Source organism: Eutrigla gurnardus (assembly GCF_963514095.1).
Source record: "Eutrigla gurnardus genome assembly, chromosome: 10".
Lineage (NCBI taxonomy): Eukaryota > Metazoa > Chordata > Actinopteri > Perciformes > Triglidae > Eutrigla > Eutrigla gurnardus.
In genome coordinates, this window is record NC_139924.1 from 2,507,845 (window position 1) to 2,524,068 (window position 16,224).

At 41.4% G+C, this 16,224-nt stretch overlaps 1 protein-coding gene across 1 annotated transcript in view; it reads right to left on the minus strand.

The window, feature by feature from the left end:
- Positions 1-4: 4 nt before the first annotated feature.
- LOC311020439 (uncharacterized protein) overlaps positions 5-16,224 on the minus strand; it is a gene marked incomplete at its 3' end in the record, with an annotated part of 32,076 nt that continues 15,856 nt past the window's right edge. Inside the window, exons 8-11 of the mRNA XM_084020462.1 lie at positions 16,015-16,161; positions 11,091-11,151; positions 10,158-10,321; positions 5-190 (exon numbers count right to left, since the gene is read on the minus strand). Of these exons, the coding sequence (XP_083876588.1) occupies positions 5-190; positions 10,158-10,321; positions 11,091-11,151; positions 16,015-16,161 (558 nt within the window). The remainder of the gene's footprint in view (positions 191-10,157; positions 10,322-11,090; positions 11,152-16,014; positions 16,162-16,224) is intronic.

A 16,224-nucleotide genomic window follows, 5' to 3' on the forward strand; every position in this document is an offset into this window, starting at 1 on the left:
TGGATTAGCCTATACATATCATAGCAGAAGAACTCAGTACAAACCTTGAAAGGTCAACCTGATTGTTGAGGTTTGAATGTAGACTGTCAGCAGATATGGTTGGCCACCAGAAGTGATGTTGGAGAAGAGTCAGGGTGTGGAAGGTACCAGAATGGCAGGCCAACCAGGACATGTGTCCCCACTTGAGAACCTGAGGATGAACAGGTTGAAAATGTCAAAATGTGTTTAGAAGTTTTTTTTTACCACTCAGAGCCACCGTAGAGCCCACAACATCCAAAATGTCAACAAACCAGCTCATCCACCTTGTCACTCAAAGCGAGACACTGTCGCAGTTAAAACAAATTGGTTTTGTTTTCCTGGTAATTTCTCTGTGTGAGAAATGCTAGGTGTGGCGTGTGAGCAGGGCCAGTTATTGGGGCGCAGAATGTCAGGGGGCGCCCTCTTGCAGTGTTTTTTAAAAATATTTATTTTATGATGTGTATTGGCTGTGTTAATGACTGTTTGCAAACCAAATTGCCCCTCGGGGACAATAAAGACAATCTTATCCTATAACATAAATACACACCTATTCTCTGGTGCAATAAAGTGAAGTATGCAACTAGAATTGCATTAATTATGGTTACAGTAACAACATTATTAACAAAACAATAATAAATATATTGTGCCACTTGAACTGTCACAAGTTGACAACATGATGTGGAATAATCATTCATATTCGACTGCAACCATCTTATGATACACATCAAAATCACTTATTCCCATCAAAAAATAGTTTTAAAAGTAAATTCTTCATCTTTTTTCACTCATATTTATTCCCTGATCTGTGGCAATCTATGAATAACTGTGTATCTTTACTAAATGATAACTATATGTGTATGTATGCTAAGATATGCCTGAGATTGAAGGAACAACAAGCACAACGTACACTGCTGCTACTTTACAACGTCCAGACAGCCCATCAACTGGAACAGAATCTAAAGCAAGTGAGTGGATCATGCAGCAGCTCTAAACCCTCCTGAGCCTGTCTGAGGTGGAAAAGATGGAGGTAGTCAGCAGAGGATCATATCAGATCAAATCTAGTCTATTTAAAAAGAGCATCATTGTAATATATTTGTTTGAGAACTAAATGTATAAAAATAAGACTATATAATTTGCTGTTGACAGCAGGTTGAAATGCATGTCTCATGCCCATAGCCTGAGACTTGAGACTCAGCAAATTTAATTTGTAGGAAATGTAATTGGAATTTCATTCTTGGTGTGTTCCTTTGGCTGGATTGATATACTGTAGTTTAGTTTAACCACAAGATGGCACCACAATATGTATAGCATACAAATGTGGCAAGGCAATGCAGGTGATGCATTTGATGACCCAACCAACGATGTGATTATCCTATGGGATGCCTTGTTATGTTTGAGTATGTATAACAAATGGTTTGCAACCCAAAATTCTCGTTTGGCCCCTGATGGAAACACACATTTTGATAAAGCACAAGGGTTTTGAAACAAAGAGAGAATGATGAAAGTCTGTGTTGGGTCCTCTCTACGGTTATTTGATGCCTCAAAGTCCCTATGTGTCAGCCCTGTGATAGACTGGTGCCCGGTCCAGGGTGTACCAGCCTTATACAGAGCTCATTTTCCTCCTAAGTGTATTTTCTTTCATACGTATATACCTGTCTAAAGATGTAGCTGGCCAGGGGCTCATCCAGCCTTGGCTGCATGGCTTTTTTTGGAGACTCCCCACAGAGATGACACTCGAACCCTGCTTCTTCTCTGAATATACCTTCCCATATCTGACCACACCCATATCTGACCGAAACCATATCTGAACTAACCCCTATCTGACCACACCCATATCAGACCACACCCATTTCTGAACTAACCCCTATCTGACCACACCCATATATGACCTAACCCATATCTGACCACACCCATATCTGACCACACCCATATGATTTTCCTGAGCTACTTGAGCATCATGTTGAGTGGCTTGTGGGTTGAGGCCCAGTCCATACAAAGACGTTTTTTGTGGGTAAACACACAAGTCTTGTGTGTTTCGACCAGCCGTCCATATGGATCCGGCGTTTTCGAGGCCTGAAAACACACCTTTTTGAAACCAGCTCTCAGGGTGAAAGAGGCGAAAACAACACCGCTCCATTTCGTGTTCGCGAAAACGATGTGTTTAAAACACTGCATGAAGAAGTTGAACTGAACTGAAGCCTATGATATTAACCAGATTAATATATATGGAGATTTCACTCACTTATGACAAGCATATATAATAAAAGGATAGAAGGAAAGAGGACAAACATACGTAAGTCTACGAAGAAGAGTCAACATAAAAATGACTGTTTGAATACTTTTATTCAAACATTTTGATCCTGGTTATGGCAATATTTACCATTTAATATGATATTACATACTCCTTCCAGAACAACAGCTGCATGCAGTTAAACCTTTCATCCAACTGAAATATGGAACCGGTCTGATGAGCCCTCAGGTAAACCACATGAGGCATTCTTTCTGCTCCTCCTGATGTTTTTCTGTCACGGAGCGTTGCAACACATTCAACCTTCATTTTCACAATCAGATCTGTTTGCAACTGTGCAGTGGAATTCAACTTGTTATTTGTGAGTAACGTGAGTAAGCCTGAGTTGTGTTAGTCACTCGACATTTGGCCAATTAGTCATCGTGCTCTCTTTCCCAGGTAAAGGCTGTGTGAAACCCGCAGATCACAAAGCCACCCACGCTGATCCAGCAAGCCCCAACTGATCTAGGTGGTCCTCAGGAGACACATGAAAGAGGCTGACAGCTGGAGGAATGTGCTAATCCGCTGCTTTAATGTCAGATATTTAGGCTAAATAGCCTAAAATAGCATGATGTTCAGCACTCATTCTCAATTAATTTGTACTATTACTACTATTTGAATGAATTTACCACAATACTAGGACTTGTTGCTGTTAGTTTTATCTGAGGTTTTTACTTCCAGTTGCTATTAATCTTTTGTATCAGCAGTATAAATCTATGGATCCTGCCAGGAATAACAAGTTCTACAGCATGTGTGAATTGTGGGCAAATCTACGGTCCAGTTAGGAGAAACATTAACATCATTTCAACATGAACTTAAATTGAGAAGAAGCTGAAATTAGCTTGATAACTTGAACTCAGATGACACACAAATCTACATAAATCTGACCTGTTGCAAATAAAGTTAACATGTGTATCATAAATAATGAATTATTACACATTTGTAATGGAATTTGCATCAATGAACCTTGCCCGCCCATGACCCTGTCACTGGTTCACTGGTTTACCTTCCTTGGACCACTTTTGAAAGGTACTGACCACTGCAGACCGGGAACCCCACAAGAGCTGCAGTTCTGTTGGTTCTGACCCAGTTGTCTAGTCATTCGTCAATTTGTCAAAGTCTCTTAAATCTTGACGCTTGCCCCTTTTTTCTGCTTCTAAAACTCAACTTTGAGGACAAAATGGTCTGCTGCCTAATAGATTCCGCCCACTGACGGGTGCCATGGTAACAAGATAATCAGTGTTTTTCACTTCACATGTCAGTGTGCATAATGTTATGGCATGTTGATGTAAAACCCTCAATGGATCGTTTCTGATCTGCTTCCTTATAAACCGTCTCAGGTGGTCTGGTCCAGTTCTACTTTCCGCCCCCAAATCAAAACTAAAGCGATCTGTGTTTACGCTCCATGCCTAGATAAAACTCCCAGAAGCCTGCAGGTCAGCTGAAGACGTTTGTTTGCCGAGACCTTTAATTACATCATTTCTAACACTGTCATTATATTCTTGTATTTAATACCCATTGTATTCTAGTTTAGTTTGAATGAGTCTCTTCATTGCCAGTATTTCTCATGTTTCATTAGATGACACATGTCTTTATAATTATAATCCTCGGTGAGTTATTTCATGTATTTTTGGCACCTTCAAGTCCAGAAACAGCAAGTTGACGGACAATGTTAATTGAAACCCCGGCGTTTATTGAACATGCACACATTGTTATTGTTACATATTGTGATGACAACCAATACCCACCACCAATGTAAAACATTGTGGACAAAAATGCAGTTTTTACACATTATTCTTGGTGAACAGATATAAACTGCTGCATGATCACAGCTATAACACAGACATACTCCCTTATTTCTGTGTGAAATCTCATTTCTTCAGAGCAGAGCAAACAGACTGAGTTTTAGTCACCAAAATGAAGATTAACATGATGATGAAGTGAATTTTGCATCATGGCAGGTTTCACATTGGCTGTTTACTTGTGGCGATTGCATTCACACTTTGAAAATAAAGCAGAACCCACGATTAAAATTTTGCTCCGAGTCATTATTTTCACACTCGCTGTGGTACCACTTAGTACCATCGATCACTTGAACAAGTTGCTGGCTACATTCATGTGTATCCTCGCCACTGTTGCCCACCAGCACATCACTGTAAAACAGACCACGTCATCACATAAGTACACATCCCAGTAAACTTTAACCCACAAAAATAATACTCATGATGCTTAACAGTCAATCAGCTACTGCAAAGACAATATGGCTTTAACCAATCAGAGGTACAGTTCCCAAGGGCACCCCATCAATGACACAACATTATAAAAAGCTGTCTAATATAAAGATAAAACCTCCAGCTATGTCCCAAAACTTAATATATATTAATACATCAGACCGGCAATACTAGAGTTGTGATACCAACTACTGATCCAATACCAGTGTGTCAAAAACATAAAAAAGGTAAACAGGTCATAATTCCCTTCTAATAAATGTGATATTGCTGTGAAAACACCCCTTAAACAACTGTATGTATATTAAATAATGCACATTTTACAAAATGACATTTGAACACATCATGATAGCGTTCAATTTACCTTCACCACATTCTCATTTGTACTGAATAGAGCCTGAATGCATCATAATGTAAATCAATGCAACTTCATGAACTCTGTTATTTGGCCCAGCATGACGTCTAACGTTACCGTGGATGTATTGTTTTTTTGTTTTTTTTAGATTTTTTAGATTTTTTAAATTTCAAACAGGTCAAAATTAATACAGAAATTGTCATACAGAAAACAAAATATGACACAACTAGAAAGCATATAGATATATGAATAATATCTTTATCATTAGATTGTTGTAGACAGCCGGGGTGAACAGATTGTTGAGATGGGTGAACGTTTTATCTGAAGACACCATCGTTACTGGTGTTGGGATCTCTCGGCAAAACGTCATCATCATCCTGTTGGGAGGAAAAAATCCCTCGCCGCACCTAGACGTAGCTGTTTAAACTGGTCACACCAACAAATTAATCCAAAAACGCTGATCTCAGACCATAGCAGTGTCCCATCATCGCCACGGTAACATGAGGAGAGAAATGATCACCCTGATGCTGTTACAGTCACTACTGCTGGATAGTCATTATCAATTAGACAACAGATGGAATAGTCGGCTATAAACAGGTTTGTTGAGCACAACAGCAACCTTCATATATTAAGATATGACGAATGCTCAGGCAAGGTCACAAAGTCATTATTATTATTATTATTATTAGGGAGAGAGAGGGAGCCGCGGCCGCTGCAGTGAGGATGTAGCTATATATATATATATATATATATATATATATATATATATATATATATATATATATATATATATATATATATATATATATATATATATATATATAGTAGCATTCCAACAACTCCGTATTTTCTGCCCTCGTCCATCTGCACAGCACAGAGGCACTAATTATGGCAGCACAAGAACAGGCCATAAGCACAAGAGCCATAGAGGCCAGGATCTACCAGAGCAGATCAGACCCAAGATGCAGACTGTGCAAAGAAGCCCCTGAGACAGTCCAGCACATAGTAGCAGGGTGTAAGATGCTAGCTGGATCAGCGTACATGGAGAGGCACAACCAAGTGGCTGGGATAGTACACAGGAACATCTGTAACCAGTATGGAATAGAAGTACCAAAATCCCAATGGGCCATACCACAGAAGGTGACTGAGAACAACAGGGTCAAGGTTCTGTGGGACTTCAACTTCCAGACTGACAGCTGCTGGCTAACCAACCGGACATAGTGGTGGTGGACAAAGAGCAGAAGACAGTGGTGGTGATAGATGTGGCGATCCCAGCTGACGCCAACATCAGGAAGAAGGAACACGAGAAAATTGAGAAGTACCAAGGGTTGAAAGAGCAGCTGGAACAGATATGGAAGGTCAAGGCTAGCGTGGTCCCCGTGGTAGTGGGGGCACTCGGGGCAGTAACCCGAGTGCCCCGATGTATATATACATATATGTATATATATATATATGTGTGTGTGTGTGTGTGTGTGTGTGTGTGTGTGTGTGTGTGCGAGTGAGTGTGTGTGTGTGTATAAATAACGTAATAATAAATGTTGATACATGTGAACACACTTGTTAAAGTTATAATCCAAATTGCGTGGACATCTAGAAGATCTTTGTTTCTATCGATGTTTGTTTTATACTTCTGCGCATATTAAATATGATGATACTCCTTTGAGCTAAGCTAGCTAGGCTAATCAATGTTTCTCTATAAAAAAAGAGATGAAACTGATACTCTCACCGGTAAGAAAGCGACCACATGACATTATATAAAGTACAGCTGATATGTGTAGCACACATGACAAACTTCACTATTCCTACTTTAAGACGTAATGCATAAACTACGGCTGTTGGAATGAAATCCAGGAATCAAATACAATTTAAATACAGTTCAAATGTGTGTTTTAATAAACGTGTTGTCGAACATTAGCAAATCTCGCCCTCTTCACCTTGGCCTACACGCATAAACGAATGCTTTTGTCACATAAAGTCTGATGAACAAGTGAAGTTCACCATCACAGCGTCGATGTGGTTGTTTAACTTCCTGTCCAGTAAAGGTGACAGCTTAATTATTACGTATCTAGAAAGCAGTCACCTGTTGGTAATTCAACATATTTATTGGTGATGTTTTTGGAACGCCCTCTAGTGGACAGGAAGTAAAACAACCACATTGCGATAATGGCATTGGCAACGAATAAGCCTGTGTAGTGGAGTTAATATTAATAATAGGCTGAATTTGAGCATTACAATGTGAATATAATTCAAATATTGAAAAAAATATGGAATGAAATTAGAATATTATTATAGAGGAAAATTGACAGCTCTAGCATAAACAGAACCAAAACTCCACCGCTGCACTTGACAGGCTAACCATGGTTTGGACATGTTTTCACTTATGCAGTCAAATGAAACTTGATTAACTCCCCATCACCATCAAATATGTAATAAAATATGTTAATGTCCTCGAGTACAAACGTCTTTGAGAAGATGTGTATTTGATGGCTACAAAGAAGGAACCCAGTGGGAGGTAAACGTCTTAAAACCCTTAAAAAAAGAATGATTAAGAAGTCTTTGCCCTGATGTCACAGACATGTTGGAAGACACCGTTTACAGTGGTGACCAACAATCTGTGTTAATATTACACACTAACTTCAAACGCTATGCTTCAGGGCACTTTACCCCCCTACTGGGCTTTTCAATCCCTACAGGACCCTTCTAAACGGCCACATCATAGGATTTGACATCTTGATCTCAGCAGACACACTAACTGAGGACAGCTTGTTACTTCAATGTAACAAACAATGGAAGTTTCACAGAAACCAACTAATGGGCACCTAAACTTGTTTTGTGCAGGCTACAATAAATACCTGATTGCAAGTCAGACATTTTTTACCAAACACAAAAGCCCAGATGCTTGACATATCAGGCCTGAACTCAAACTCGGAGAGAAAATAAACTCCACTAATTAGGGACTCTCTCCATTTGAATTCCAGCCTGAACCAACTCAGAACATTACTGTCGGGTTCCAGACGGCCCTGCCGGGCGGAAGAGCCACAGGTTCAACCCGTTCTAGGCTGCACACTCTGGCTCCCCTGAGAGAGAGAGAGAGAGAGAGAGAGAGAGAGAGAGAGAGAGAGAGAGAGAGAGAGAGAGAGAGAGAGAGAGAGATAGTTAGTCTCTTGGAGAATATACTCTGAATAACATCCACAGAAATGCATTTAACACAGATTGTGATATAAATAGATCCTCTGGTCAATTAGTCCTGGAATCCATTTATGTACTTTTAGCTTTTTAATCGTTTTAAATATGTGATGTGACGGGAGCCAGCCACTTTACAACATGTAGCCATATTTCTATCTCATGTTATAGCAGATAAAAGTATCAAACAATGTTAAAATGCATCAGAATACAGGAAATCTACTTGGTTTAAACATTTGGGGGGAGGACCACCAGACCCCCCGTTTCATTGTCCCACCCACGTTTTTTTTTGCCTTTGACGTCCATGAATGGAGGAACCAAATACGGTCTCCTGTGTCTGTGGTCCCCCATAGGTCTAGATAGTAGCTCACATTAGTCCAGAGACCAGACCAGACTATGTGGAGGAACCAAAGACTGTCTGTGATCCCGGAGAGGTCTAGATAGTAGCTCACATTAGTCCAGAGACCAGACCAGACCATGTTGAGGAGTGTTTGAATGCTAACACTAGACTTTCCTCTAGGCCTTAAGCAAATATCATCATCATTAAGCTCAAAGTAAACTGTAGTTGGGGTTGACAGGAATTCAGTCATGAGATGTTTGACTTTGTCACTAGCTTTGATCCTTTTAAGGTGCTTCACTGTTGAACCATCAGAGGTGGAACATTCAGGCCCTAAAGGCATGCTGAGAGCTAGTGGTGAAAACAAGAACATCTCAAAATAGACCAGTCAACTTCAAATAATAAAATGGCTGCAGCCTTAGAATCTACTCTTCATTACGTAAAGTCCTCTCACAACATGCCATTACCTTCAACATCCTCCATCAACTACCATGTCCTCACTAACGTCACAGACCTCCTCCTCTGATGCAAACCTTCACCCCCATCACCAGGACCAAGCACTGCAGCTTGGACAGAGCCTTTGCTACTGCTGCCCTGACCCTGTGGAACTCCCTCCCTCCCACGCCTGACTCCCACCGCCCACACCCCCACACTTGAACTGTCAAGCCCCTAAATGTTGTATTTGTATCTCGTTTCTTTTCCACTCATGTGTCGGAGTATTTTATTTTATAATCTGTATTTGTCCTGCATTTCATGTAAATAATATTTGAGTATCCAAAAAAGCACCTTATTATTTATTATTATCATCATACAATAGAATACTTGACAAGAGGATAGAACAATTTATAGGTTGCCATATAGAGGCACATTTGTTTACCAAGTTTATAATTGATTCATTCTTAGTTCATGTTCTTCACGATTCCTCCAATAGCAGGGGCCCGTTTCAGAAAGCAGGTTTAGTGAGAACCCTGAGTTAGTTAACCCTGAGATGAGGGCAACTCTGCTGGTTTTTCGGTTTCATAAAGCCAGTTTAGCATAACTCTGAGTCAGTTACCTGGGCAACATACTCCGTGAACCTAACCGTGCTAACCGTTACACCACAGTGCCACGCTGCAGACCTGAAAATAAAGACTGATCACCTTTAGACCAATAGACTGTTTCATTCAGTTATACATATTAAGTCGGGCCGTAAATGTCCGCCACACCAACTATCTCTACTTTGATGCAGTTACGTTGCTCCGCTTTATAAGGATGAGCTTGTTTTCTCCATAAACAGGAAGTTATACTGTATCTAATAACACTCTCCCCGTTGCCATGGTGAATCGTAGTATCGGAGCTCTATTGATGATGGCTTTGTAGAGTCAGCAGGCACGTGCGTAACTCAGAGTTGATTGAAATAATTCAGAACTGCTGTTCTGGAACCCAAAACTCAGAGTTGCCCATCTCAGAGTTGGTCAACTCAGAGTTCAGGGTTAAGTTCAGAGTTGGTTGAGCCTGCTTTCTGGAACGGGCCCCTGAACTACAATATTGCGATGTTTTCAGACCTGTTTAATCTGGATCGTCTCCTGGCTCAGACAGCAGCCATACAGGAGGAGGAGTCTAACACATTAGCTTTCCTTTGACATTTTATTCGATATCATTTTCTCCAAATGACATTTCAAATGTAGCTGTAAGACAACAGCACGTGGTTTTCCGTCATTACAGTGTTAGAATAACTGCTCAGAAATCAATGAAAACGATGTGTCCTACCATGGTGTGAAAGTAGCTGCCCATCTGCAGCAGACACTCCAGGGTCTCCATCAACTGCTCTTGGCGGAGCGTGTGCAGTCTGGTGTGACTGGGCAACTTGCTGCTTTCCAGCTTACGCACGGTGGCTTGCAGAGCCACAGAAGCACATTGGAGGACACTCATTCCTGAGAACACACAAATACTCACATGAAGCCACTCCTTCACTATTGAACCTCTATTACATAGAGTAGATGGAGTTTAGAGAAACCGACAGGAGGACCAGCAGCACTGAATCATGTATCACTGCCTTCAAAGCCACAAGACTCCTTTGACCAAAACAGTAAGTGCACCTCAGAGAACATGGGAGTTGCTGGTCTTTCGCTGCCTGGATGGGTTAGTTTATGTTATTGTGTGACTTTGGTCAATCACAGGTCACAGAATAACGCAAACCAACCCATCAAGACAGCTGTAGAGTAGCAACGACACAATGAGTCTGGTGGTTTAGTAGAAAGCATCGTTAATGGCTCAGTCCCCCATCGGAAAGGGCAGTCTGACGGCCAGGTCGGCGGTGAGAAGATTCTAAAAACAGTGTTCACTTAGTTCAACCCTAAAACACTCTAAACCACTCTTTGTCATCTAACCATACCCACACTGCAAAAAATGGTCATTTATATGCAGATGCAGCCTCCTTTTCTCTCTAGCATACTAATTGAGACTAATTGTTATAACTTTGCCTTGCAGCAATTCATTTGATGAATTATTGCACCTATATTCTGTCTAACTTGTCTTTCATAGCTTGTTTCTATTGCAATGTTTTAAATGTGACCACTCATTAGCATCCCCTTATTGTAATTGAAAAGCAACTTGTTCAACTGTGTTTTGGAAAAGAGCTATATAAACACAACCTATCATCAGTAATATTATTTAGTAGCTTCAAGGATTTACAGCACTTACCAGAGTTATCCGTGGCTTCAACCTCCACATACACACCATCCATCATTGTGTGCTTTAGAACCTGAAAGAAACAGGGTTGAGGTTAGAGGAAGGGAAACAGTCACACCCACAACGGTTAACGAGACGGCCTCCATGTTTCAAGACGTGTTGGGTGTTGATGCCAAAATCACCGCGGGCCCCTCCCAAAGTCCTCTGGACAGGGTTTGACAGCTGCTCCGGGAGCCCTGTTCCTCCACGCTGGGAGAGAGAGGGCAAAGCGACACTAAGTCCACAGGCCCAGGAAGCAGCGAGGTCAAGGCCAGGGCTGCCACCTTCAACCCAGGCATTTGCCAAGCCAACCTAATATAGCTGAAAGGTGCTTGTTGGGGAAAGGATCGGCCTTCACAGAGTGGGAATACCATGGATTGGAAAGTGTTGCTGGGGAGGGGGACATCTGGAATGCCCTTCTAAGCCTGTTGCCCAACTTTTCGAAGGCTTTTCATTATGAAATGCGCTAACTATTTTCCAACAACATCACCATCTCCTACACTGCTGATGACTAACCAAGAAAGCTGTGTACACTTTGAAGTGCAAAAGAGCACTGATGGTTCAGGTTGCACAAGATTGAATTGAGTCACACCCATTTGGCATATAAAAAATTATGTGGAATTCAAGGAGCACATACCTGCCGCCTTCAGATGGCTGCAGGCAGACAACACAGTGGATTCTTGACTATTTTCATTTGATCTGCCTATTTCAATGACTAAAGAAAAACTTTCCATCATGTTCAGTCACAAAAGTACAGCTTCACTGTGCAGTCTACAGCCTACAATAAATATAGACTCTAGGGGTGGGGAAAAATCGATTTGTAGATGCAATGCGATGCGGACGTGGACGATTCTGAATCAGTTCACAAATGTCAAAAATCAATTATTCTTATTCCGTATTGTTTACGGAGCGCCAAAGGTGGAACTTGGACAGTCTGTGGCGTTACACATAACAGAGACACGGCTGAGAGAGAAATCCGACCGGCACCCGCTGCATTTACACTGATAATGTTTCATTAATAATCATTCATTCATGGCTGAAATAAACACTAATACTGCTTTGTACATATTGTGAAGTCCCAGAAACACCAGGAAACTAAACAGCGTCTGAGTTTCTACCTTTACCCGGAGGGGGGGCGGTGAGTCTCATAGAGCTGCATTCACAGCAGCGGTCGCTGTCAGTAAACACATTAGTGATTTTATTACAATACACGGATAAAGAGTATGCTGAAGTTACGACGATGAGTAAAAAGTCTGAAGTCATGGTTTGTTAAGTTTGTCCGTTAAGATACAAATAACTTTAAAAATGCTTGTTTTGGCGTTCGGCTCGCTCAGAGCTAAGCTAGGCTAACACCGTAGCGGCTACATAAACACTGAACATAACGTCATCTCGGCATAAATACGGCAGCAGCCTTGTAGTTTGTTCCACGGACAGTCTCTGGTTTTACTTCTAGTTTGTTTGGTCTCTGTATGAAACGTTAACTGTGATCCCACAGACCGCTACGCTGTGATGTGTTGAAATTCAGCTGCAAATTGCATTGAAAGCTTTTTATTTGTATAAAGGCTACAGTATACTGTTGTTCTCTCAGAGATATGCTCATCACCTGTAACAGGAGGTCTTTGTGTTCATAGGAAGTAATATCTACTTGTGACAAAGAAAAGCCTTTTCTTTAATAAAATATTACAGACCGTAATTAACCTGTTGGTTTTCTTTTATGACCATCACAAAAGTAGGAAGTGACTAGCAAACTCATATTTAATTTTTTTAAAATCATGCATGGAAATGTACATACAGGTTATCCAAGCTGCTACTTATCTTCCCCTATAAAAAATAAATGACACGTTGCATGCAGCTGGTGTATCTTACAAACTGGCTATATGGGTTTTTGTCACAGCTTTTCATCTGAGCTGTTTAAAGACTATATTTACCAGCATGACAGCCCACATACATGTAGCGGAACAACTTGTTAGGGTGTGTTCACTCCAAACGCAAAGCAATTTTATGACGCGGCACTATTACATGCAAATTCAATGCACGCGACACAAAAGCCTATCAGCGTTGAGATTCTTCATTTTCAGTCTGTGGTCCCCCAGAGGTCTATGATAGTACTTTATAGCTGTCCAGAGACCAGTCCAGACTTTGTGGAGACTCCAGAGACTGTGGTCCCCCAGAGGTCTATGATAGTACCTTATAGATGTCCAGAGACCAGACCAGACTATGTGGAGAAACCACAGACTGGCTGTGGTCCCCCAGAGGTCTAGGATAGTAGCTCACATTAGTCCAGAGACCAGACCAGACTATGTGGAGAAACCAGAGCCCAAACAACAAGGTCTCTGCCGTTTTTATGTCTAGATGACCTTATTTGGAGTGTTGATGGTGCAGCTACAATGTTAGCGTAGCCTAGCACCATAAACCAGACTCCATTCAGAAAACAAGCATTTTAAAAGTAGTTAGCTTGTGGTCTTGCAGACAGACCTAACAAAGCAAACACTTTTTAACAAAACTTCACACTTTTTACTGACCACCATCATTATGGAGTTATTTCAGCATACTTTTCATCTGGTTATTGATATTAAATCACAGATGAATACTTTATTCTGGTTTCCTGGTGTATCTGGGACTTCACAGCACAAAGCAGCAATAGTGGTGAATAGTGATTTTAGCGCAGGTGACACGAATAAACACAACTGATCCTGCTGTCGAACCTGCGCAAAACACTAGGTGAAAATGTATTTTGCGTTTGGTGTGAACGCATCTTTAGTCTGGATCAAAGCAAACCCCATGTTTAATGCCTAATAACTTCTGATGAATGGGTTTACCTGCGTAAAGTAAATATGATCTGAGGGAAAAAATGAATCTGTAGGCGGGTTGTCCTGGCCAGTTGACAGGTTGCATAAGTAAGAAATTAATTTGAATTGTTCTTGTAATTTGTGTCCTATTTTGAATCCCACTGTTTACTCCCAATGTGGCTATTTACCACTGAGTGACTGCCTGAATAACATGGCAAAAACAAGCACTACGGTGTCCGTAGCCAACAGAGCTAAATGCAACCGACCTGGGCACACATTACATCCTGTGTCTGTATATGGAGCCTACGGTAGGGAGATTTTCCTCAACCGAACCAGGCCATTTTTTTGCCTAAACCTAAACAAACTGCGACTAAAAATTATAATATAATGATCATTATAACGTATTTAATTGTCATTATTATTATATATTATACATATTATTAATTGTTATTCAACAAAAAAATAATTATAATAATGATGTTAATAATATTAATAATTTTACTTTATCATTATTACAAATAATCATAAAAATTGGATTCTCACTAGGGGTGGGAAAAAAAATCGATATTGCAATATATTGTTGTGCTCTCTGTCGCAATAAATAAATCGATACACTGACGGCAAATATCGATATTTTGGGTCTACGGGTTTTTTTAGACTCCCATCGGTGCGTCTAAGAGTTTACGGTTCTCCGGAGCGGATCCGCGGGGGCCGCCCGCTGCCCGGGGGTCGGTCTGAGCTCCAAGCGGGTTTCACACAGCTGGGTTTGATTGCCTATTTACGGGCAGGATTCCGAGCGGCACGCTAGAGTTTAGAGGCTCACGGACTCTGGCATCGGGTATCCCGAGGCGGAGGAGGAGGGTCCGCCGACGTGACCCGCTGGCTCCCCGCCGGCGCTGCCCTCGTTTCCCCCGCTAGAGCAGCACCGGTTCAAAAATGAGCATCATGCGCGAATGACGCGAATGAAGCGAATGAAGCGAATGAAGCGAATAGTCCAAAATGATCAAGCGGCGCGATACACGAGTCTCACGCGATTGTATTCGCGTCTATCACGTCCGGTGTGAACGCCGCATAAGCGTGGCCGTGTGCTGGCCGGTGCTGTTGTGAGCTTCAAGCGCTTTTCACACAGCATTGAAGGCATGAAGACCCACTTTTCGGTCGGGCTTGATTGCCTATTTACGGGCAGGATTCCGGGCGGCGCGTGTTTACCGTCCGCCGGAGGGTCCGCATGTGTGGATCCGCGGAGCCGTGTGCTGCCCGGTGTTGCTGTGAGCTCCAAGCGGTTTTCACCCAGCTCTGAGGGCATGAGGCCCGACTTCCCAGGTACTGGATGGGTGAACATAACTCTGCGCATAATTGGTTGCATACTGAAATGTGCCCAATATTTCATTTAATTCTGATGTTATTCTTATCTTGTTTAGCTATTGTTAAACTAAAACGGGCCCAAGTTTACATAAAACAAGTTGCTACTGACTTTTCAGTATCAGAAAGCACTGTCCTGGTTTACATAAGACATGTTATTAATGTTCATGCACTTTAATGTGTCCAGCTGGACAGTGTTTATTCATTTGTACATTGTACGAAGTTTTGGAATTTATTTTTTATGCATATTTTTTCTTTTTCAGTCACATATCGTGATATATCGTTGATGAAATTTCTTGCAATATATCGAATATCGCAGATATCGTGTATCGTGATATTATCGTTATCGTGGGCCAAATATCGTCACAGTATCGAATCGTGAGTTACCTGTATCGTCCCACCCCTAATTCTCACAGTACTGAAATCCCAGTCCTGACCAATCCACCCAACACAATCTACTCCAGTTTTTACACTACTACTATATCTATCCGCCAGCTTTTGGGCTAGCTAACTATTGCTTTATTGAAGTAGCATGTTGAACTTGCCTGGCTTTATACAGCTAAACAGCTGCAGTTTGATTATTCTCACTATTATTATTATTATTATTATTATTATTATTATTATTATTATTATTATTATTTAAATCCTGGAACACAATGATGCATTTTTCAGTCATGTCTGAAACATCACATGACAAACAATCCCTCACACATTTTGCTCAGTGGAGAGGAAATGAGGTTACTAACCTCCAGCACTCTGACGTAGCCTTTCTCAGCACTGAGGTGGAGGCAGGTCTTTCCAGAGTTGTTCATCTCATTGACGTTGGCTCCCAAATGGATCAGATCTGCCACCATCAGGTGGTGGTTGTGCTTTGCTGCATGGAGGAGGGCCGTCTGTGAACAGAGGGCCATCAACATTAAACTGAGCATTGGCCAGTGCCGACATCACATGATAAC